This window comes from Agelaius phoeniceus, chromosome 8, assembly GCF_051311805.1.
Source record: "Agelaius phoeniceus isolate bAgePho1 chromosome 8, bAgePho1.hap1, whole genome shotgun sequence".
NCBI lineage: Eukaryota > Metazoa > Chordata > Aves > Passeriformes > Icteridae > Agelaius > Agelaius phoeniceus.
In genome coordinates this window covers 24,179,180-24,205,604 of record NC_135272.1, presented here as the reverse complement: position 1 = coordinate 24,205,604, position 26,425 = coordinate 24,179,180, and the positions used below count along the sequence as shown (strand labels likewise).

General features: G+C 36.8%; 1 protein-coding gene across 6 annotated transcripts in view; it reads right to left on the bottom strand.

The window, feature by feature from the left end:
* The window catches only part of TTLL7 (tubulin tyrosine ligase like 7), a 65,631-nt gene that overhangs the window by 38,392 nt on the left and 814 nt on the right, over window positions 1-26,425 (bottom strand). For 4 of the 6 annotated variants that reach the window (XR_013183294.1, XM_077182311.1, XM_077182308.1 and 1 more), the window contains exons 2-7: window positions 25,460-25,583; window positions 7,082-7,257; window positions 6,794-6,928; window positions 5,768-5,889; window positions 4,993-5,060; window positions 103-261 (exon numbers count right to left, since the gene is read on the bottom strand). Coding sequence is in view for 5 of the 6 variants with exons in the window: in XM_077182311.1 (XP_077038426.1) it covers window positions 103-261; window positions 4,993-5,060; window positions 5,768-5,889; window positions 6,794-6,928; window positions 7,082-7,106 (509 nt within the window). In the remaining variant the exon portion in view is untranslated. Of the gene's footprint in view, window positions 1-102; window positions 262-4,992; window positions 5,061-5,767; window positions 5,890-6,793; window positions 6,929-7,081; window positions 7,258-24,336; window positions 24,473-25,459; window positions 25,584-26,425 lie in introns of all 6 variants that reach the window. The other 2 variants (XM_077182309.1, XM_054638123.2) reach the window with 2 other exon arrangements.

Below are 26,425 nucleotides of genomic sequence, written 5' to 3'. Positions count from 1 at the left end.
AAATACAATCTTCTTATTAATACACAGCTTCTGTTAATGTTGTAAGTAGCACTGGATTTCACCTTTAACAGGTAAGAAGACTGAAGTTAACTCACAACTCACCCATGTCCCATTGCACCATTAGCTGGTTTGACTATGAAAGTTTTCTGTCTACGTTTCTTCTTCAATTCTTTTACATAGTTCTGAAATTGTGTGTATTCTGCAGGAAAGATCCACGTTCGAGGAATGAAACTGTACTCCTGAGGCTGACTCTTGATCATTCTGCACAAAAAGGGTAATTGAGTTAAAATCTTTTGACTACTTTGATGTTTCAATCCTCAAGATGAAAAAGCAATGACAATTTGACAAGGGAGCTTTTTCAGCAAAATTCTGTAATATGAAAGCAAACTTTTGCATTTCTTTAAGAATAGTTAGCATTCTATTACATATTCATATGAGTGTGAATGTGTTATATTCAAAAGCAGACTATCTTGAGCATTTTTGCTTATGTGCTTATTATGTTACTGGTATCCATCTCATTTCTTGGCATCCATCTCACTCCTGTTGCAATTTTTGGCCATTTACTCAAATGACTTAATGCTATTCCTATTCTTAGAAATATTGAACTCCTAAAAAACCATGGATTTTTTTTTTGGTGGGGGGGAGGTGGTATTTGGGAAGTATTTTAATTTTCATATTGGTAGTTGTCTGGGGAGCTATGAGGATCAACGGACTCAAAAAAGAGGAGTTGGGACATTTGGAGTTTCTTCTTGGGTGCAGAAAAGACTGAATTTAAAATTAAAAAGCAATTGGAAGCAATTAAGGAAGAGTTTTTTGTTCCTTTTGAAAGAATTTTAAAAATCAGGAATTGTAGTAAATAGACTTTGACACAGGCCAAGCAATTCATTCATTTCCTATATAGGACAAATCACACAAGCTTTGATTAGTCTTTGGTCCCAGTATATTTGGATTAAGATTCCAAGAGCACCTAATTTAATCAAAAGAAAGCAAAGATATTCAAAGCAAGATCAAGCAGGAAGGGAGTAGGATGAAGGGGTGGAGCAAAAGAACTAATATAAAAATAGGGAATCAAACTCTGAATCTGAGGAAAGGATGCAGCAAGGTCCTGATCTCCCTGCTTTAATAGCTGTGGCAGCTGAGGTAGTGAGTGTATCTCGTTCTGTACCTCTGTGAAGAAAAATTCTATAGCTCTGTGAACAGAAATGGAAGAAGAAGAATGGTAAAGAACTCAGGTACCAGAAGTGTCCATCACCCAGAGCTGTGTATGTGGCAGACAGGAGCTACACCCACCCCACCTGTCAGAATGGCTGAGGTACACACAGTTCCTTTAACACTGCTTAGCAGCCAAGGTGTAGGAGCAATGGGGACTTGGTGGTACAATGCACACTGGCACCATAGCTCCCAACAGGATAAATTTAGTCTTTGCTGAGTTACACACTGGGGTAGCTAGCTTGTTTCAGGTACTCAGAGTACCTGAAACTTCCTTCATACAGAACCTCATATGAAATTAGTTCAGGTAACTCACAATTACTCTGTAGCATAGAGTAGACACATCTAAAATACAAATATGCCCAGACCAACAGAAAGGAATTGGAAGTTTAAAAAGAAATTAAGTGATACAGGAAGTTCCCCAACTTAGATTTATTTTTTTTAAATGCCACTATGGTGAAGTTTAATATTTTTAAATTAAATACAGATTTAGGTATATTTCTCCTTTTGTATTGAAAACTAATAGCATCAGCATAATAATGTGTAAAAAAGGAAATATCATTTTTATTTTTCATTTCTACTATGAGCTTACGTAATACTCTTGGGCAGATACTTTTTCTTTAAGTGGCTAAAATACTAATAGAAAAAACCAGAGCTTTTTTGAGCCACATGCGTAGGGCTAGGACTGTAGCCAAGCCCTACTGGTATAATGGATACACTGTCACCAAACTGTGTGCAGCCAAGTACCCAACAAACACTCTGCAGAAACCACAATGGCTGCAGCACTACTGCACGGGGTTCAGTGCTTCTGCAGCTTCATTGTAACTATTGTTCTAAGACATCTAGTTCAAAGAAAGCCACTAAATATTCAGGAAAGCTTTTTGAAAACAGAAGTAGATATTTGAATTCCTGATTGATTCATATAGTTAAACTACTCTCCATCTGCTCTATCTTTATGAATATTATTACTTTGCCAACTGAGTATCTTATCTAGGCAGAAATTATGCTATTTTTAGGCAAAAAGCAATTTCTGTGTTAGTTTAAATTCCTCTCCAGATTATTTATCATATGCCTCCTGTTCCATGCTAGAGACTTGTCATTTAACTTACTCAAGGGTTTCAATATACACACTGCCTACTCTAGCTTCAAGCTATTCCTGATAAATTGATATTATTTTTTGACTTTCAGTCAAAAAATAATATCAATATATCAGTTCTATATGCCTTATCTTTTTAATGCATAACTGGGGGATTATAAGCACTTAATACTATGAAGTGGAATACTTCAGCATTGTTTGTAGGTTCTGGGGCTCACAAACTTTCAAAAAAAGAATTCAGCTCTGTTCTTTCCCTGCAAGGCCCTATTCAGAAAGGGCTTAGGAACATCATTAAGTAGCCTGTGGAATCAAGGCCTATTCCATTACAATAGCCCTATTTTTCAGCACATGGGCTGTCCACTATCATGAGTAACCACTTTTTCACTGTGCTGCTCTATCCTTTAGCTTTTGCTGTCCTTATCAGGAGGTCTGAGAAATAAACAGCCAATTATTTTTCTTCTGAGTACTATTTTAGCTCACAAATGTGGTCAGACTGTGCTCTTGATTTCTCAGAGTGCTTTCTGTACAAAAGAATCAATGTGTTGAACAAAATATAGTTCACTAAAGGCACAACCTTCAGTCTAATAACACAGATACCACTGCCTAAATTTCAAAATCCTCTGACTTTTCACATATGAAATGATAGTGGATATATATGGATGAGAATGATTCTTGGCCCATGATCAGTTCATGAACCTTTTAAATACAATCAACAAAGGTGTTGGAAAAGACAATATTGCACAGATGGACCCGTGCCCCTTCCCACTCATCCCATGCACCTTCTCCCCCATTTACTGCATTCAATTTGTAACCACACTTATCCTTCACACAAGGAGCTCTCATCTAAGAGACCCTTCACAACGGTCTCTTAAGATCTACTTGGCCCTATGATGGCACTCCTATTGTTACTTTTTTTCTTTTCTGTGTTCTTGTTATTATTCTTGAAAATGATGTTCATGCCTGCCTTTTTTTCTCAATTACATTCCTCTTTCCATCTGTTCCATTATTCTCTGTTCCTATACTTCCTTTGCTGAGTTGTCTTCTTTCATATTACATATGTTATGTATTACACTGCTCCCTTCCACCTTTCTGTATGTGAAAACCACATGGTCCTGTGATCCAGAGTGCCTGGATCTTGCCTGAAAAATTAACTCCTGAAGTGCATTACCTCCTGAATAGTATTTCCCTCTCAAAGTAAGGTAGATTTGTTCTTTCACTTTATTCCCAACAACTTGCATAAAATGGAAGGGTGAAATCAGTAGAACAACAAACATGGAAGTAAAAGAAAAAGAAGTCTACTCTATACCAATTCTCAATAAAAAGTTAGTTTCATTATCTCTCAATGATAGTAATCAGTAGAGTCAGTTTTGAATTCAGAATTCAGTAGGTTGAGAGAGGTATCATCTGAGTGTATTTGAAAGAACAAGCGCATGATAACAAGAGCCTTTTGTCCATTTTCCATATTTTTTAAAAAAGATCACAGAACTGCAGCAATACACAGGGTACACACTGTGTACCAAGCTGACTGACTGTTTCCAAGACCTCTCCTAACGGCTGTTTGCCTCCATGTGCCATCTCTGTTTTCACTTTCAGTCTGAGAGGGGCAGTGAAAAGTGCTTTTACAGCACCACTGACACGGGGAGCTCTAGTCCACACGTAGGACATGGAGACACCACAGCAATGCACACAGTATTTGCATCATAATAGTTGCATACATTCTACATGTTATGTGTTCTCATTACAGAAGAGAAAAGGAAAGAGAAAGAAATTGATAGAGGGAGGGGAAAAATTGATAGAGAGAGAGAGAGAGAGAGAGAGAGAGAGAAGGTATCACATCAATTACATTCATATGAAAACAAATTCTGTTCTGTTAGCAGTTAAGTTGTGTAAGTCAGGTTGAGGGCCAAAAGATTAGCTCTATTAATAATTGCTCTACAAACTAATTTAGATTAGAATAAAATATTGACATATATTTACCCTCAAACCTTTCCTTACTAGGCTATCAGATCATTACTTAGTATTGTTTTCTTACAAGTCTTACTCACAGATTCTCAGCTAGGATAATTCCTCAGAACCCAGTTATTCCACTAGAGTGAGGAGAATTTGTAATTAGACAAATGAGCCTCACTGACTAATTTCTTATGTAAACAGTAAGATGTTTCACATTTTTTAAATTTGATATACACAAAAATATAGCCATTAATTATTTTAAACAAGTACTATCACAGAATTGGTCAGGTTGGAAGGGACTTCAGTGGGTGCTCAGGTCCAGTGTCCCAGATGAAGCAGGGCAATCCTACAGCACATTGCACAGGGTAGTCCAGATGCAGTATCCAGCCACATACAGTTCTTTTATTCTGTTCTACTATTATGGGATACATACGTGGGTGGATTATGTATTAGGTTTATTGTACAATAATTCAAGACTCACCTACATTCTGCAGTGTTTAGACAGAGAAGTGAACCCACATAACACTCCACTGAAGTCAGTTGGAGAAACAAAGTAGCCTGCTCCAATGCTACAGATCCAGGACCAAAGCTAAAGTTATTAAAGAACTTTGAAAATTATTCTTGGTCCTCTCCTAATTTCTTAGTAAAAATAAACAAGCCTCAAAAGCAATAGTTCTGTATATTATTGCATTAAATACCACAGCTGGAAAACTTCTTAATATTAAAAGAAATATTACTTAGTCATGTTTCTTGCCAGAAAATCCTTTCTGCATATTTCTCCCATTCCTGGAAAATGGTTGATTCTCTGAGGAAGTAGAAAAAAAAAAGGAAAATTAATTGAAACTTTTTAGTTTTTCTGGCATATTTAATTACAGTCATTTAAAACATTCAACTGATTCACCTGCATGCTCAGGCAAACACAAGTACTGTTAAATCTAAATTATTTAAGATAATATCTTACACTATACTACCTATTCTTAACAATGCTGAAGATGCTGCAGGTTGTATTCTCTTCCATCCATATAAGTGCCCACTGATTTAATTTCATACATGAGACTATCATACTTTTATTCACAAAGCTATCTAGAAACAAAGAATGCAAACACAAGATAATGGTAAAAAAACCAAAATATTGATTCACAGGACTGTGGAGAGAGAGCTCTGTTTCCTAACTTACTGCTTCAAAGCTTATGAGAAACTTATAAATGATGTTTTGTATCTTCTTTAAATTGATCATTTCACAACACCCAACTGGCAGAAAAAAGCATGAAAGAGCAGCCCCAAATATTTATACACCAGATTCCAAGTGGTAAGAACAAATAACTCTGGAAAAGAGAATAGGATTTTAAGCTATGCAGTGGTACAGCCTTAAGGCAGCCTGTTTGGTTGTGGTTTGTGTGGGTTTCTTTTCCCCTCCACACAAACGGAACTGAGCAGTTACTGACAATTACTGAACGTTTCAGAGGAAAGCAGATTATGGAAACATGACAGAAATCTTGAAAACCACTGCACCTGATAGTTCTGCAGCTCAGCAATCTTCTCTTGCTGCACAGCACAATCACTCCAGATCAGATTTGCTGTTTCATCCTCATCACGTGTTTTCACAAATCCCATCTCTTGTATTACTATACGCACTGTGGAGAAATCACACTCTTAGGCACTATTTTGAATCTCTAAAATAGATTCATTTTCAACACTTAAAAAAACAATTAAGATTTTAAATACTTCCAATATAGACCCCTTCGTCAGAGAACAATGTTAGCATGGCAAGCTATTTATCTTGCAGTATTTCCATCCGTCTATTGCAAACCTGCCATTACAATGGCAGCAGCACCTTAAAGTGAGGCAGGAATCAGCACAACCCCTGATGGGAACTGCAAAGAGCTTCAAGGTATTCCCCAACCATCCAGCACAAATCGTCTTGTACAGCAGTTAGATTTAATCTTGGTTATGCCATAAGTTAATTTTAAAGCAGTGATGACTATAAGTGTCACTGCAGATAGGGACAAAAATACCTCCTTAGAGAAGGTACAGTGTTGCAAAAGCAAATGCATGCATTATTTTAATTTAAAAAAAAATCTGATTACATGTCATGCATAAATCTGATTCTAGGAAAAAAATATTTTAGCACTAAACATGAAAATACAAAACCTTAACAGACACTACTGAAATGCCTCTGTATAGTAATTAGAGTATTTAACATTGAATTTACACTGCTTATCTTTCAAGGCTTTAATAAACTTCCAAACACATAAGTATTTAGAAGGCTCTTCCACAGCCGTCTTGATTACTTAAGTTTTTACATTTCAAAGTAACAAGTGGGAATCAATATGAGTAAAAAATGGGGATTAATAGATGCACAGTATCCAAAGCTATGAATTAAACGTTACAAGAAAACCCCAGGTTTCTTATAAAAGGAACTCCTTCAGAAATGTCTCACTGTCAGCTTGATACAGAGTCCATTAATTCAGTCCATTAATCAGTAACTCTCTCACACCAAAGGCTATTAGAATGAAAACAAAATATGCAGCTTCCTACCAATTTCATATTTCGTGCCAGCAATATTCGCAGTGATGACTCCATTCTTCTTCTTCTTCTTTCTGACTTTTCTTTTAATTGTGCTCTGATAGGGAAGTTCTGAACTCAAAGTCAGAGGAGCAGTTCCATGGTTATCTTTGAAAAATAATGTTGTAACTATTAACATTTTTATATCTCAAATAACATATACAAATTAACTAAAAATACAAACAGTACTCCATCACAATTTATAGGTACAAGCATACTGAGTAATTCATAGGGTATATTAAAAATCCAAGACTAGCATACCTCCCTCATTAGGAAAGGATGGCATTATAACCTAGGATAGTGCAGAAATAGAGTTCAAATTCTGTTCCAACTCCTCAGTGAAGGGTGAAACTGTCAAAGCCAAATTACTTAAAACTCCAGTCATGCCATTTCAGTCTCTGGTTGTAGAGAATATTCGTTCTGGAATGGACAGATACCTGTGTTAAAAAAAATATAAGAGAGACTTTGTCATAGACAAGTCCTGAAAAAAAGAAGTAAATAGCAGGAAACTAAATATGAAAACACTTTTAATTGCATGTATAAAGAACTGCTTATTTTAGAAGATTGATCAAGCTATTGTAAATACAAAACTTTATTCATTGCAGTTCAATTATTTTCTTTCTGGAAAAATCATTTTGCAGTGATAATTTTCAAAATGAAATTATATTACCTCTTTTTCTGATCTTCATTTGGGTATGGGACATTTTGGACATGAAAATAGGTAACACTGAATTCAATCAATAACCCCACTTTCTATCTCCATAAAGCTCAATGAATTTAGTGTTTTATACTTTAAACCATATTTTAAGTAAAAAATTAAAATCAGACACACTGTGTGATAGGTTTTCAGTACCAAATGGGAAATAACTGAAATCACAGTAATAATCTGTTTCCTCTTTTTTATTTTTCAATATTTTTTAAAGCAATTTCCCAATAACCATGTGGTAATGTGGGTGCAGTTTCATGACTACTTCATGACACAACAGATATGATTTGAAGACATTTTGGGTTGACAAACATTTAAATTTTCAGTTTTTAAAGCAAACATTTATTTGCATAAAATGCTATTTTTTACATCTACAGTCACATAAAATTCCCTTTTCCTTTTTTCCCCTCATGAATACAGCACTACATGAAAAATCACTCATATTAAAGTTTTTAGGTCCAGCTTAAGCACCATAAGAACAATGGGTTAAAATAGTAGGGGAAAAACCTTGGGAATACATCACTTCTAAACACACTGCTCCATGACTCTGGACATGCAGCACTATTATACCACAGTCTGTAAGGAAATACAGCCTGCTGTCTTTGGCAGGCTGCCTCAAACAAATCTACATGTTTTCAAAACATATTTAATATGTTACTGATCTTTAAAAGCTTTCATTTCTTTTCTGCAGTTATATGTGTAGCTAAAGTTCCTCACACTAGCTTTAGATCAGTTTATATTGCTGCTTTTGGTGATTGCAAGACTTATTTAAAATAGCTTATAGAGAGCACAAGGGATTTCTTCTACTATAAATAGCAGAAAATTACAGCAAAGTCAAATTCAGCCATTACTTATGATGCAAAATATATGTGGTCATTAGACTGGACAAGATGTGCATTAAGGAAATTACTAAAACATTACTTACAAGTCCACATTTTTTCTTTTTCTCTGTGTGTGTGCACACAACAGAGGAGAGAGAGATGTATTTTCTGGACAAGTCAGCCACCCTACAAAAGCAGATATTTTGAGCTCCAAGATCTAACTTCCTTTCAAGACATTTACCCTTAATAGCCCAGTAATGCAAAAGCATAAAAAGAACAGATTATGGTTCTTTTATGACTGTCACAAATATACCAGGAGTCAAATTCTGCTTTGTAACAAGACAAATATCTCCCTCATGACCATTTAGTGCCCCTGAGTATTTATCCACAAAGAACAGGAGATGTTTTATACACAGATACAATGTCAGACAGCACAGCAGTAACACCCAGCCATTTTGAAGTTTGAATGTTTTGGATGACATTATCTGAGAAGGTGGCCTGAAAGTCCTTGGGCCCACTGGCATACTAAAATTAGACACAGAGTTGGGAAAGCAAAGCATTTGTCCTCCTTAAAACCACAGTGAAGGAAAAGCAGTGCTGGGCACAGTGACTCACTGGCTATTGCATGTTATCTGCTTCTCAGGCTAAGAATACCACCAGAGTACAAGACATGTTTAGTTCCTGGGAATAATACTGAAGTACATCTGTTAGCCAATTAAGGACTTCTATGAATGTACAAAAATGCATGGCAGTTGTTTCTTTGCTGTACTGACTAAAAACTTGTAATAAATTTGGAAGAATGTTAAGAGGACTAACAAGTGCCCTGTGAGAAATGTCAGCCCTTTACTAACACAGCATGATTTACAAGCTATGATATGCTAATAAAAAGCAAGCAGCTCATAGAACTTTCATTCATCTTAGAATCACAGAAAATTATCTGCCCAAAGTTACTGTAACACACTGTGTTCTGAAGGTGGACCATAAAATTCCAAACTGCACCACACTGCTGAATTACTGCTTTTCTTTACATAGACACTATTCCTGTCTTCTCAAAAGAATACTCTTTAGGGTCAAGGTCTGTGACCACTCAAGTTTTAAGCACACATACAGGAGTGGATGGTAAAGATTTATGGCTACCTTCAGAGTATTCTAAGGACAATTAGTAGTTCAGCCATATGGAAAACAAAGTAACGGGACTGTACTCTGCACTCCAACTTACTTTAGGATTTTAACTTTTCAAAAGCAACATTCCATATCAATAAATATTCGTATTCTGACCTAAGCTTGTATGTAATAATTAAAAATTATTTTACAACTCCTTCTCTTCAGTAGTCCATCTTCAACCAAGTGTTTCACTGAATACCAAAGCACCAGCAGTTCTATACCATTAGTTTTCCAAAGTATTTTACACAGGATGCAGTCCTTCCCTTTGTTCCTTTCCAAAAGCCAAATAAGGTCCAGTGAAATGGGACAGTCTCAGCATTTTTTTTCCCACCACGTCAAGTGACAGATCAAGAGTCATGACATGACATGTCAAGAGACACTGCATCTCATCTGGGGGGATACATTACCCAGAGCAGTGAATTGCTGCTGTGAATTGTAGGCTAAGCCATGGGAGCAGTAGAATTGCCCCTGTTTAGACCTCCCTGTTTGTGCATCCCCAGTGCAGTAGCATGAGATGCTCCAATTCTGCAGCAAGAAAACCTAGCACCACCCTGCTGAGGAAGCTGCAGCCTTCCCAGGTAAAATGCAACTGCTCCTCTAACTGCCCTTAGATGACCAACTCTCTAAGCAGAGGAATGGATCACTTGGGAGAGACAGGAATACACCTCTCAGAGCAATACATGAAGGGCAGCTGCTGAGGGGAGGGAGCTGGAAGGAGGAGAGCTCACTCAGACAGGCCCTGGCAGCCACAAGCTCCTACAGCTCTTTTTAAATTCTATACAGCAGAAATCATCCCAAAGTTATTTCGTTCTCTGAGCCAGGTCCTCCCCAGGCATCTTCTTCTAGCTCACATCTTCTGATTTGTTGTTATTGCCAAGCCCTACTCCCAGGTCAGAGCAGAGCTGAAGGAACAGCAGCACAGATTGCTCTGCAGGCAGCCTTTGCCAGTTACAGGCCAAAGCTGATTGCAGGACTCACCCAGATCATGCACAGTAACAGCAGCAGCATTGTCAGGTAATGACTGCATCAAATTCTGAGTCAGTTCTCATACCTGTGACAAGTTTTTGCTTATAAAATAAGCATAACCTATAACCCATGTTCAGCTACAAAAATGCAGAGGCATATCTCGCTTGTAATCTACCTGAAAGACCTGTTTCCAAGAGATTGCTTTAAATAACATAGGAGAAAGCATTCTATTTTCAAACTGGGACTTTTGGAGCAAGTCAGCTGTCAGAAATCTCTGAATTCACACTCAGGCAGAAAGGGATTGCAGTTCCTGCTGCATATGCCATTTCCCTCCTGAAATCCTGATACACATAAATTAGTGAAGGTTTGTTGCTCAACCATACAGATTGAAGGGCAGCTGAACAAAAATGGTTAACATATAAAGGGACAAAGACTTGTGAAGAAGAAATGAAAGCATCTTCATCAGGTTAGTACACTCTTATATAAACAAGCACTTGGACTAAATGTGCTCGACAGAGAAAAAAAAAAGATGAGATGTTATCTTTACAGCTGCCTAGCAAAGGTATGAGAGTGACAGTAGGAAAGATACATTTCTGTTCTAGAAAGGTACAGAAGACAAACAAGAAAAAGGGAAGAAAACAAAAAAAAAGAAGAAAAAAGGATCTTTTTTCCTCCAGGGACAGGAGAGGCAGGATATTCTTGCTGGAGAGGGAAGTGTTGCACATCAGAGAACATAGCAGATGCTCAAGTCCATTTAAAGGAACAGTGCCTTGGTAAAGAGCAGGGGACAGTGGAAAGAAGTGGTTTCATAGTTAATACAATGATTCTTTGACAAATTGCATATTGTGTACTGTATATTCTAGAAAGTCAGAAATTAATAGTATTTCATGCTGTTACACAAATTAAGTGTATCATAATAAGTTAGTAAATTGCCCTGAAAGATACTCTTCTGGCCTAGATTATATGCAGGTATTTTTTAACAAATCCCTCTCTAATTTCCCTGGTTTTTTCTCTCCAGACTACTCACAAGTGACCTCTGCCTTTCACGAACCTTCACTTCATGTCTTGATGCAATCTGGAAAGTTTTTAATCTCTAAATAGTAATTGTATGCCATTAGACCCCACCCCCTTTTTCCCCCCCCAAACAGTAAGTATCACAGAAAAAGGTTGGATTAATCAGATCAAAAAAGAGCAAGGAGAATCAAATTCAAACTGCAAGTAAGGTAGTGCAATTTGAGAATCTATTCCAAACAAGTCAATGAGAGTCCTCAACCTAGTTTGGATCATACCAGTAACTTTGAAACCACAACTGTGCACCCTAAGAAAAAGAGACTAAATATATCAGATTAAATAATTTTAAAGAGACTAAATTTTAAAGAGACTAAACTTTAAAGAGACTAAATATATCAGATTAAATAATTTTAAATGTGCATATGCAATCGCATATGCACATTTAAAATTATTTAATCTGATATATTTAGTCTCTCAGAATGGTAGAATCACCTGCTACAAAGTACTCTGTGTTCCACACATCACTCAGTGTACTGTTTGCAATGAGAACTTGCTTCCTTCTCAGCAATTGTGATACTACTGGTGCCCAGTTTGAAAAGCTCCATGGGTTATACATGTGTTTAACTTCACATACATGAACAGAAAACAAGACTTCAGATCTTAAGCCATGGTACATATGACAAGACCTCTCAAAGACAGCTAACATCCTACATACCTAGGTGAAAGGCTACAAAAATGGATTGTCAGGGTAATTTCCTGAATTCTTTGGGTACAGATAAGTACTCACTCATCAACAGTGAGCTGGAATATTTTAGAACAGATTTTCAAACTAGCAGACTGCTTTCCTCTGAGCCCATTAGTGCAATTTACTCAGTGCTGTCACAAGTGTCTGCAAATGCAGAGGAGCTGGAAGGAAACCCACAAAGCTCCTGACATAAGGAGCTTTCACAGTGAAATGGAGACACAGTGGAGATACAGTGACAGGACTGGGCAGGTGACCACAGGGACGGAAAGTCAGCATCACAGTGCTGCAATCCCCACTCTTCACTTAGCTGGAAAATCAAATTAACAAAAATTTCACAGAAATAGGTAAAAGAAAGATGTGAAAATAGTCTTCAGAGCATTGACCTAGCAAACATCTGAGCTCTGGGATTTCTCAATCTAATATTTAAATCAATTACCCTTAGATCTTAGAGCATGGAAGCCTGGACACACCGTAGTGAGGGGTGTGCTATTTATTACAGTTATGCAAACCTATAATCTAGTGTTGATCTGGAATTAAGATATAAAATTCAGATTTCTAAATGAGATTAATAGAGCAAAATGCCTTTTTCAGGACCCTGCTCAGCAAGATAATAACAATTTTCAGTAATGAAACTGCAGAACTAAAAGCCTCCTACCCTTCCATGATTTTTTAATATACGGTCTTAATAAAATGTATGTTTTAGTGTTCCTGCTACAAACAAGCATAGCAACCAGTTTTATTGTTACATGTTCAAAGAACAATTTGGTGGCAAGTTATCTCTTACAGAGAAATTCTATATGCAAATAGTCTTCATTTTGAGGTTTGATATGTCAAAGTGACAAGATTGTTTTTAAAAGGCTATCTGTCAGCTGGCTTAAAATTGTGTGTAATTAGGGCTTGTCCAAAATATTCTGAAGTCAAATGAAGTCTATTAATTTAAATATCCTTCATTCCTACCACCAAAGAGATGAGACATTTATTCAGCAGCTCTTTCAGATAAAGAGAGTGTACAGAGTTCTCAGGTGTTTGATTTGCTAAATGGACAGGTACAAGCTACAAAGGAATCTGAACAGCATGATTTACACCACTTTTTTTGAATCATGCAGTCCTGTAAAACAACTGTCTGAACTAGTTTATCCGAATGGCCAGCATTTCCATTTCCCATTTGGAAAACCAAATGACCAAGCCAAGCTACAGTGCATTATTTTAAATGGCTGGGGTCCAGCCAGGAAAAGACCCTTCAGTGCCAGCCCCAAGGCTGCAACATGCAGTGGCACAGAGCCCCAGGAGCTTTGCAGCGTTAGTTCACAGATTTTACTTTGGTCTTCCCCTGACTTAGCACTTCACAGCTTTGGATTGTTTTTTTATTGTTTAATATCTCAAAACATCTATGAAATTATAAGTATAGAGTGCCTGATTCAGAAAACAGGAAATTAATTAGAAGATGTTAAAATGTGGAAGTTTCACATCAAAGTTTCACAGGCATTAATCACTTCCTGCTCACAAAATGCAGAGATCACGACTGAGCATAGAAGCCATTTTTCTAATTTCAGTGTTGTCTTGAAATAATATTGCTTCTTTTTTCATTCATCCATTTTCCAAAATGAAACTTCAAAACACTGGCCAAATTTAAATCAATGTCAAATCTTTCAAATCTGAAGATTGATTTTCTGTTTAAAAAATGACCTCCAAAGTGACTTTCATAGCAGAGCACATAATGTGACTATCTGTTAGCTCATTCTCACCCTTCAAAAGCCCTTTCTAATGTGATAACATATTTCAGACTGTTAGCAAATTGAGTACTATAGAGTTTCATAGTTATGGTTTGTATACTGAACAAGGACTATCAAAGAAAGTGAGACCAAATTAGAAAAGTACAGAAAGGTCAAGGTTTGAATCTTTTACTTGTTCAGTAAAACATTGAAAATATATTCATTGACAAGGCAAGAGAAAAGAATCTACATGACTTAAAAATCAATCATGCAAAAATAAAATGCTGTGAACTTTAAATCAACCTTATTTAGCATTCATAATGGCAAGGAAAAATATTGACAAAATAGCTCAAACAAGCAAGTGTAACAATGCTTTTATACAGCAAAATCTAAATTTCAGAAAATACATATCTCTGTCACTTGCTGCTAAAAAAAATCAGCTTTCATGTTCTACTCTCTGCCAGCAAAAAGCAGAGACAATGCATAGATCTTGTATTACTGTTCACCACTTCACTAAGTGTCAATAACACCATAAATCTGACAGCAGAACATTTCACTAACTCTGGAACATAAAGCATTCCTACCCCCTGATCACAGTAAGTTCCACTGAACACTGCTGAATGGAAGCCAATCTCTATTTATTATAGAACCATTATGTACAACCATTTTTTAATATTTCATATAGATATATATATATATATATATATATGAAATGGTTTTATATAAATATATTATACACAACCATTCCACCTTCATTTAAACCACCATTGGTGTGCTGTAGGCATTTCCAGCCTAGAAATGCACACACCATTAGAGCCTCAGCCACATCAGCTGTGCAAGCCCCAGCTGAGTGGCCAGATATCCATGGCCACAGGAGGGCTGGAGCCCTGTCACCTCAAATGAAGCACTCCCCTGAAGCAAACAGCACAAGGACATTGGTTTGCTTTGTGTTGAGGACTGAGGCCAGGAAGCCACACTCACTGATGGACTCACACACTCTGTGGTGAGACAGCCATGGCCTCAAATGAGTGAAACAGAGATGACAACATCCCATAATGATCCTGTGTGGGAGTAATATTGAGGTGTGACATCAACATTGTGGGTTTGGTAGGGGAAAAGGTAAACAAGAGAGAGTTAGATGAGGAATTTGAATTGTGGCATCTGTGGGAGCATCTCTGCTCTTCTTTTGACTTTGCAGTGTGCCATCCATGCTCTTCATTACAGCACGTCAACACACACCAACAGCTACCACACAGGGCTTCAAATTGTGTACACCATACACTAATCACTGCTGGAATTATACTACTCCTTTCTTTTTCTATCTTCCACTTCTCAAAAGATTTATTTCTCTAGTAAGAGCTAGAGGCCTTAGGGATCTACAAGATAGGAAATTTAACATTTCACATATATCAGCAGAGCTGTCTTAGCATAAAAAGCACTGATCCTTTAATGAAGCTGATATATTTGCAGTGATTCATTATATTATAAATAGACCTTGGGGAGAGATTTGCTAAGGATCTTGGGGAAGAAAAAAAAAAGAGAAAAAGATATCTTTAGACCGTTCCCCCTCACACATCAAATTCTCCCTCCCTTGCTTCAAGCTGGCAGCATTGACTTAGTGTGAAAACAACCTCAAGCTCAGGAACAAAGAACACAAATATGGTTAAATTCATTTCTACATAGTTCTGTGTATGACAAGAGCCACACTTAAGCCCTGTGCTGGTCTGCATAATTTCATCTCATATTTTACAAGCCTGCAATTCATAGATTCATTTCAGCATCACTAGACATGGGCTGCAGCCTTCACACACGGCCCACGACAACTCTGATTGAAGATTACATCATCCTAATTCACATGCTGCCACATAACATTGTTTTCTAGTTTAACAACAAGGGTGACACTCCCACAGCAGTCTGAAATTTAAATTGGCAGACATTAGCCTGTAGTTTCAGCATCAGATATGCAAATGTTAAGACAATAATCAGGTCTTGAATAAATCACAAAAAAAAGTTTCTTGCAATCACAAGAAACATTTATTCAAAGGCTTCTTGACCATGAAAGTACAAGAAAGATGTTCTTATATGATCACCAAGTTCTTTATCACATTATCTTGACATTTTCAACTCTGAAATCATTTGCTCAGCTCCACTGGCAATACCTGTATGACTGTTGGTAGATCTCTAACATTTTGTTGTCTGTCATATACTTCTACCCTATAAAGAACAAGTGACAGTCAGAAATACTCACAGCTGGCCTACAGTATCACTGAGGCTGCTGCAGCCAACACTCAGTGCTAGTAAGAGTTTGCAAACAGCTGATAAATGAACCAGAAACACCAGCAGCTATAAAACGTTTCACAAAAACATGCTTTCCTCCCCACAGCTTAGTACTTGGGGCTCAGTGGGGTACCACTGATTTTAAAATATTTTTACACATAAAAACAGGAGAACATCAAGCAGTTTCAAAAGGATGCGAGCCCTCAGAAGCTTCTTTAAATGAATTGACCTGATTTACAGAAATTCCCTTAAAAGGCTGGATTGGCTCCAAACCCTCTGTGTCACACAATTTTATCCATTGTAGGGGATCTAAATAGAGTATCTATCCTCATTGGCAGTGATGAGGCTCCATTATTCTACTATAGGAATATTTTGTGCAGATACTGCTCACCTGTAGAGAAATACAGCATGTAGTCACAAAGCCTAGAAAAATTACATCTTAAATATTGATCCTAAATGTAATACTTTGAATACCCAAAATAGGACAGAAAAGTGAAGTGTACCAGACCTTATACACGCTAGCTTTAATTTTTACTTAAATCATGAGAATAGCCTACAAAAAAGCAATTTCCTGGGATTTGCTTGAACTCATGGGATCAGGATAATGTACTTTCTGAGTAAGTACAGCATTACTGAAGTAACCCTGTAGTATTCAGTAGTTTATTTATTGAGTAATCATGCACCACCTCTGAGCTGCAGAGCCCATACTGACAATAGCACCAGAGCTTTTTAAGGTAGTTTAAAATAGTTCCAAAACCTGAGGAGAAAACTGCCCTAAGCATGACTACTGCTTCCATTGCTTTAATCACAGCAGAAGCCGTGTTGCAAGTTTGGAACAATATCACAGTTAGTCCTGTCCTCATCCATCTTGGTCAAGTCCCAAAAGCTACACTTAAAAGTAAGAGGTTCTGGCATGTGTCTATTACTTTTTTTCTTCCCTTTTTTCTTTTTTTTTTTTAATTTTAAAAAAGTGTTGGTTAAGATTAAGAGCTAAGAGTTACACTTGAAAAGTATTCTGAAATAAAAGTCTTCAACTAGAGGCTGGAGCAGTGAGATATTCTATTCATTTAGCAAGGCTCAATTTTATTTTCCATTGCTTTAATCTTATATTTCTTAAAGGCACATTCATAATGAAAAAGAAATGCATAAACTTACATTGTCAAATGCATGCTGGCTGCAAAGATAATTGCTTTTCAAATATTCAAAGAAACAAATACATTAATTTCTTATTATGTTATAGCAACATACATCACTGCCAGCCAAAATAAAACATGACTGGGAACTGAGCCACATACTTTTTTTTTATCATATTATCCTAGGCAGAAAATTATGAAGTTTATTCTTTTGTACTTCTGACTCTCTCAGACATATCATACCCTTCACACTACAGAAGAATGTGGCCAGAGAGTAGCATATTTGCCTTGTAACCAGATAAGGAAAAAGGAAATGCACCAAACTGAGTCAAAGGTATTTTTAAATCTAAAGGTATGGAAAAAGTACAACACACCTAATAACTAAAACAATAAGTCTTCCAGAAAAAGTTTCATGCAAAGTGTCAATACAGATGAGAATGGAGACAATCACAACTGACATCCAAATAGGAAAAAAAAGGATAATAAACTGGCATTCATAGTTGGCCATTGACGCAGAACTCTGAATATTACTTCACAAATATGAAACTTCTTCCCAATTTTTTTAGCTCCTTTGATTGCTCAAAGGAAGAAAAAGCTTTCTTTGGGAAATTTCCTAGTTCCATCATTCTGAAGATACATACAAAAATGACAAAATTTTTCACAAGTCCATAATGTAAATGAGATCAAGCACACAGGATTTTCTCTGTAACCTAGTGAAGTAAATACAGATATTTCTATTGACTTTTGTGGACTTTATATCATGATGCTTCAGTTCCAGGACAGACCTGCTGATGACACAATTCAGAATTATAATTAAGACTCTGGTCTCATCCACATCAAAACTAGAGTCCACTTAAATCAAACTTTCATCACAGTAGAAATTACAACTCAAACTTACTGAGTTGCCTCCAAATTTCTCTCTTTCTTGGCAAAGATTACAAGATTCAAGTATCACTTTCAGAATTGCTTGGCTGTCTAGAGGTAGGACTTCATATTCCACAGCTCATGCAGGATTCACATGTTTAGAAACTACGATTACTGTGCAGGTGATATACAGATACACTGCCACAGAAAATGCTTCATGCTGCTCTCCACAAGTACCTTTTGTCCAACTAGCAGCTCACAATTTACTGCATTCAATAGATGCTCCTGAATACAGTTCTCTGTTATAAGCAAAGATAAACTGCATGAGAAAAAGCATAAAAAAATATAGAAAAGGAACAAGAATCCTGGGAAAAGAATTCATTGCAAAATATATGTGGTGGACAGAATGCATGAGCATTCAAACTGAAGGCAACAGATTTCAATTAACATAGTCTGCAATAGAGTCATAGTGAAAAAAACCCACAAAGAAACTGAACCTTTGCAGCAGCATGTGGCAGGTTGATATACCAAATTCTTCTGCATACAATTACTGATAGAGCAAAACATTTATTTATCATGGATTTTGCTGACAAGATTACATACTGCAGAATACACAGTCATACCAAGACCTCCCACTGATATTGAAACAGATTTTAAATAATTCTGCAGTAGAAGTAGCAAAATGCAATCACTTACGGTTAGCATTGCATTGCTGGAACTATCTGAGGAGTCAGCTCTCCGGAAACAGGTTTTTCTATCAATAATTGACAGCTGATACAGTTTCAGGCAGTAAAACACCAGGGAACGACCGGCTGCAGCAGCAGCTCCTTCCCATTTAGCCTATCTCTAGCACTTTTTAGATCTCTTTCTTAACCCTTTCTAGGTATTTTCTCCCTGTGTTTTGGGTGGCAAGACAAAGGCACGATATATGCTATAAGAAAAGAATGCATTATTTCCCACTTTACTTAGTGACAAGAGTTGTGGGAAGAAAGTCAGTAAGATTTAGTCATAACAATAAGCTAAAAAGAGATACAATCTAAAAACAGAACATGACTCAGTGACTGGAAAGAGATATAACAGGGATATGAGCTACTGTAACCAGGACAATGGTTTCTCCAAACGTAGAATTAAGAGGTCAAGACTACAATAACACAAGGCACTGGTATAGAAGGCTAAAGAAGTTAATAATTTGCAATAAGAAAAAAGATTCTCATTCTCTTCCAGGCTTGGACCAATGAGATCTGAGCTTTGAAATCAAACCTACCCGGTTTCAGTGAAGCTAGCATTACAACCTTATAGATCAATTTTTAAACCAAATTGAAATATTAAGTGTAGTAATGGAAAGAGAAAAGGTACATCCTTTACTGGAATAGCTGTTTCGGTAGTATTCTGAAACAATTCACACTCCTCAAATGAGGTTGCTTTCTTTTACAATGTCAGTTTATACCAATAAGAAATTGTTTTCTGATATCACTTCAAAAGATGGCTTTTCTTTGTCATATTATTCTTTTACATTAAGAAAAGATTGCTCTGATTTGACAGCTCAGTACACTTTAATGGACAGTGGGCCACAAAGGACATCTGACAATAAAAGGTTTGAAAAAGTTCCTTTGTTCAAATGGATTACTCTTCCCCCCACAGAAAAAAATAAATAACAGCCACCAAAAAGAACAACCATGGAAGAAAACTGGAGGTATCAAAACTAATGTTTTGCATTAGTTTTATAGGAGTCAGGCCCATGGGATGTGCCAGACAAGACTGACTGCACCACTAGTGCCATACCTATCCTACAAGGATGTGATGCCTTAAGTTTTAGCTTTCATATTATCCAGACTCTGTGCTGCATTGGTATATAACTCTGAACTTCATATAAAGAGTTAGCAAGTTCTTCTCACAGTTTAGTTAAATAAAACAATCCCTTTCCAGCCCAAAAGGTATAAAAACCAGCAAATTGAGAAGAACAATCTGGGAGGATAAGACTTCATAATCTAAAGCTATAATTGGACAATTAGCCCCAATATATAAATGGACCAAAACTTATAAAAGTGTGAAAATGTGTGACCCATTGTCTCTCTTGGGTGTAGCCTTGGCCAGGCTCTTGTACTGCCCAAGGTGTATCCTTTCAAGGCTTTTTTAATAAATGCCTACTTTATTCCTTTAACACTGTCTAGCCTCTGCTCTAGGTAGCCTCCCAAGGCATCAGATGAAGTATTATGGATAGAGTCTAGTGAGATGGGAAGGGATATATTCACATAAACTAGCCAAATGCCAGCCTTTGGAAATCAAATGCAGGTAGAATACAGCTGGGGAGCAGAGTGTGCAAAGGTTGCAGTGTATGTAAAAGACATTTCCCCTTACTTCCGACTCTCCTAATTTGTAAATTATAGGAGCACAAGCTCTCTCTGAACAATAGAGAATGTCTCTTGCTTGCCCATCCTAGAGAAGGATGAAGGCCCCTACTTCAGTCATGATTGGCCAGGTATATCTTCCAAAATTGAAGAAATTACTCAAGGACTTCAAAACAATAGGGAATTATAGGAGAAAACTTAGTGCAGCCAACTGAGATGCAATTTCATGTGGAAGAATAGAACAGGGAGTGAAATCTGGACATCTTTCCTGAAGTCTCTTCCCACAGATGACTTTTCCCTATGGCTCCTCATACTGTCTTGGTTACAGGTGTCATACATCCAGCTGTTGCAGAAACTCAGCTTCAACTGTACTATTAATCTGTTATCCTCAAACAACTGGAACTGTATTATGTATGCATATCCCATGACTGAGACTTTTTATTTATCAATGAAACTAAATGGTGTGTTGACTATCTGTTTAAGACCTTCCCAAACACACATTCACAAGAATAGATCTTCTTTTTTATTTTCATTTCTAATAAATTTTATTTCATTTTCCCATAAAATATCAAAGACTTGCTTCTTGTATGTGCTTGTATTCCTGAGTGTTGCTTTTGGCAAAAAGGCCACAATGTCCTTTCATTTTCTCTTCATACCTAGAGGCAACAGAACAAAGTAATATATAGGCTTTTTAAATTGACTGCTCGAGGTCATTAACTGCATAATTTCTCAACTGGTGTCCAGACTTTCAAATCTAACTCTGTATTGTTCCCTTACTTGTCTTCTATTTCTGCACTTGTGGATGCTGCTCTGGGTCAATATTTGCCACTGTCTAAGCTGAGTTGCCAACTAAGCACCACGCTGCCACTCGCTCCCTTCCCCACCACCTCAATCTCCCAGCATGGGTGAGAGAATCAGAATCAAAGTAAGAAAAGTCATGGGTTGAGACAAAGACAGTTTTATGGGGAAAGCAAGAACTGCATGCACAGGAAAAGTAAACAAGGAATTCATGAACCACTTCCCATGGGCAGCAGGCATTGAACCATCCCCAGGAAACCAAGGCTGCATCACGAGTAACAGTTCTTTGGGAAGACAAAAGACACCACTCCAAACATCCCCCCCTTCCTCCTTCTTCACCCCTCTTTATCTGCCAAGCATGACTGTCATATGCTCTGGGATACCCGTTTGGTGGGCTGGGATCTGCTGTCCCAGCTGTGTCCCCTCTCAATTTCCCAAGCATCCCCAGTCTCCATGGCAGTACAAGAAGCAGAAAAGGCCTTGGCTCAATGTCAGCCCTGCTCAGCAATAACAAAAACATCTCTTATCAACAGTTTTCAGCACAAATGCAAAATGTTGCCCCAAACTATGTACTGTGAAGAAAATTAACAGTTTCCCAGCCAAAACCGGCACAGTATCCTACAAGACTCCCAACTCTATGAATGTGAAACAAGTTTGTCTTGAAACAGCACTGATTCCTGTAACTCCATACTTTATTTTATTCACTGGATATCTCCTTTCCATCCTCAGAAACATTATTTTCAGTAAATGCTCCCATTTCTTAAGTGGCACAAAATGTACCAAACTCATGTTCTCAGATCATTCTTGCTCATTTTTAGAAAAAAAAAATCTTTGTATTCAAATTAATGCCTAATTGTTAATGCTCACTAGTACTTTATAGTCTTTCAAAGACTTCAAGTTGACATAAAAAGTTAGGATAATATTATATCCCTCTAAAAAGCCCCATGAATAAAATGTAATTCAAAGGGCAGTTTTTTCTGGGTGTGTAAATTGCACATCTTTGAGATTTCTTTCACCAGGAATTCACATGAAGTGTTTTTGCATGTTTCTCCCACCTTCCTCAAAACCAAGATAAGCTTGGAAGGATAAAACACTATTACAAATTCACAGAAATTTCATGTTCAATGAACACTAAACACTTGACAACCACCCACAAAAGCACAGAAAGCACAGTCTTCTATCACATAGCTCTATTCTATATTTTTCAAGAGAAGTTCACTCTGAGCAAGCAGATAAGAATGATTTCATCAACAAATCACACAATATTCTGTCATGTCAGTCCACTTGTTTTTTGTGGTCATAATCAGTATCAAGATCTTTGCCCCTTCACCTGCAACAATTCAGTATTAAGCATCTGATTTCATTTTCTCATGCTATATTCCAGTGCTTCCACTGCACCCTATAGGGATATAACTGTGCTGGTTTTCAAGTGCTAAAAATAAAACAAACACATGTCAACCCAAGGACAAAGTTGAAAGGAAACATACTTTAATGTAACCAAAGAAGAATATATTTAGCATTTTGCTACTAAGCAAGGATGAAAATAAACATGTCAACACATTGCTGTGTCTAACTGTGAAACCCACACCCTACTCAACTCTTTCTGCAGCATTTATTATACATGAAAAGTGGATTTAGTCTTCATTTCTTTATTCTGAAGAGTGACTGTTACTACTCCTGGCCACAAAGGGCTCCTGAACCACAGTGTAAAGCACTTCCATCCTTTTAGGCAGTCAGTTTTTCTATCAATTAACAGTAATGTAGCCATCTAAGGTGCATTTGGGCAGTAGTGCATATTAAACTTCAATCTGGAATCCTTCCAAAACCAAATACAAGCATAAATGGGAAGTGGCATGACACTCACTCCACTCCAGAAAGTAAAAAGTGATCCCTAAATCAGAATGTTTTCTTGTGTCTTTCTTTCATTATTGTTAATTTGGGCTCTCTGTAAAGCAGTACTGTTCCTCTGTCCCCAGAAATGAATGTTCATAAAAATCCCATGTGATCATACTTTTTAATACTGCCATTGAAACAATATGGATCTGTATTTTAACATTTTCAATTATCTGAACTTTAATATTTAACACTGGGAAAACAAATAGTACAATTTATATATACAGTGGTCTTCATTTTGGAGATCCTGTATTCTGATTAAAACTGATATTGAAAGCAAGAACCATTATGTCTGCTTTACTTAACCTTTCAAAACACAAAGCCAAAAATTTATTCTAATACATTAGAGGCTGTTTTGGAATTCAATGTTGGTAAATGAGTATAAACTAATGAGGTAGAATTATGAAACCATATTGTACAGTTGTATGAACTCTTCAGTGAGAAGGCAGGGAGGGAAACTGGGAAATGCTCTTAGCAAAAAGCTCTTATTTAACCCCTACAGAACATGTAGGTTCTTGCCTTCACTGCCATGAACAAGAGGATTCAGTAGACTGGGGCACTATGGAATCTCCTGGTGTCAAAGATTCTGGCTCCAAGGGGTTGCAACCCTGGAAAAGGAACATTTGCTCTAATGCCCACCAGGTTCCAAGGCTGACTCCTTCAAAATGTCACCTTTTTTCTCACATATCCATACAATATCAAATTATTCTTTTACCCATCAGTGTAGTAGACATCAACAAATTCCATTCTAAATTTAAAAATACATTAGTATTTTAAATATTAATGTTTAAAAGGCTCACTGGTTCTGGTAAACTTTCCAGGAAGCTCATAATGTTTGCAAAAGGAGTAGTTGCAAAGTATCATTCTGGCAGGACTTTAGGTAAGCAATTATGGAGCTCTAAAGAGTTCCTGTGCTTAATAAGGGCCATTTGACTTCCATCAGTAGGATTCAAATGGCCCCAATTAACTTCTAGGTATGTAGAAAATAAAAATTAATCGAGGGCTAAGTGTTCTGAAGTTCACAAGGGAAAAACAAAATCCAGCTAATATGCTCCAATATGAATGCTGTGGTACTTACAGTGAGATTCTTAGCTTTGACAGTTTGTATGCACCTTTCCAAATAAAATGAACTCCCTCTTTCAAGCAAATCCAAACTATTCCTTCCCCACTCAGATCATTGTAGAGTCACTGTCAGCTATGGATGATGGAAATACCTCATCAAAAAGAAAAAGACTGGATCACATTCATCGTTTTTGTCAGGGATTGATACAAGGCCTATCAAAAAAATTCAGTGTCATCATGGTTTAGGATTGCCCCAAAAGCCACAGCACTTCAAGGCAGTAATAACACTTGGAATTTTCTGAAGATTTGTGGAAACATATAAAAGTGAGAAATTAGCATTGTCAGTTTCTACAAGATATCTTCGCACTGATAAATCGTAGCACAAAATTTAAAAAACATTAGTAACTCATATAAAAAAAATATCTTGCAACATGCTGCCATGTGCATTTTTTAATGTGCTTTGCAAAAGTAGATGCAGGGTAGCTTGGAAGATGTTATCCATTTCTCTATTTCAGACATTAAGGTTTCATTTCAATTTCTTGTTGCATAAGGATTTACATACTTGGATTAATGTGTTCTCAATTAGTATGAGACATCTGCAAGTAGCTAGTAAATGCAAAAATACTCCTTAACACAACATTAAAATATAGGCAAGGAAAAAAATGGGGAAAAAAAAGCACAGAACATTAGAAAATGTGGATGTACAAGAAATTTGCCATATGTATCCTACAGAGACTTTTAAAATTTATAACAAATATCCATGGATGGAGATTCAAAATCAAAAACTCATACTTCAGTCATTCTTGATGTTGACAATTCAGAGTGAGCACATTCAGCAGTCAGCATCAGTGTGCCACATTTCACCTTCAAAATTCTATTTATGGCCTTCATTACCAATATACAGCATTAGAAACATCTTAAAGAAAAATCCTAACTATACAAAAAAACTGCAAGATGGCTTTGTGTCTAACTGCTTCTTGGTCAATTAATCTCCCAGTTCTTCAGAATTGTCCACAACTAAATCTATGATGCCAATTTACCACTATCAGCTTTGGAAGAACATGGGAACAAATTTTATTTTGATTGCAAACCTAAGATTCAGATTACTAAAATGACTGCTAGATTACTGGAATAATTACCTAGTAACTGCTGACAGGCTTGATCTCCTGGCCTCTTCTAACACTCCCAAAGTGCTGGGTAGATCCCTTTGGAAATATGTGGAATGTATCCAAACCATCAGAAATCTAGAATAGGGGCATTTTTCTAAAAAAAAAAAAAAATTAATAAATAAATAAATAAATAAACCTGACAAATATTTTTCCATACTTTCTTGCATAATATCGTGAATACCTGCAGGTAAAAACATATATTGTCATTATAAAAGAAGTCACATAGTCTGTAATAAATACCTCATGTAGTTTTCTGAAGCTTTGGAACATTTTTCTCCAGAGAATCATGCTTCAGAAGTAATAGCTCCATATGTCATCACAGGCATTATATTTACTCACCACACAGGAAATCCAATCGCATAATACCTGCTTCTCTATTTTGTTTATTTGTTTGAACTATCATTAGTTCAAACAATAACATGTCTTATTTCTACTAAAACCCCCATCGCAGCACTTAAAACAGGGGTAAAAGCTGCTACAGATGCCAAGTCACTGTATATTTTGAGATACTCTGCAGTATTTGGGGGACAACCAATTCCCACAGAGCAACGTACTTCTAATCATTCCTGTGTGAAAAAAGCCAGCAGGATTTCTCTGAATATTGTTTAGATAGGGACTAACACTCTGGTTAATTAATGAGAGATTTAGACAGAAGAGTATCCTGAACTAGGGGTGGGTGGGATGTGTGTGTTTCGTTGGTTTAGAGGGGGTTTAAGAAGGAATAAAGTCTAATTTTGGTACTCAAACTGCAAATACATAAGAAAGGCACAAAAGCGATCAATACTGAGACCTTAAGTCAGTTTCACAGAATTGAGCAGTGCGTTCAAATTCCAGCATCAATTGCTTTTCCCTTTTGCTTACAACTATGTGTGGTTTCAGCAGCAGAAATTCAAAAAGATCCCACAGATTACGGGCTTCCAGCTAAGCACAGAAAGC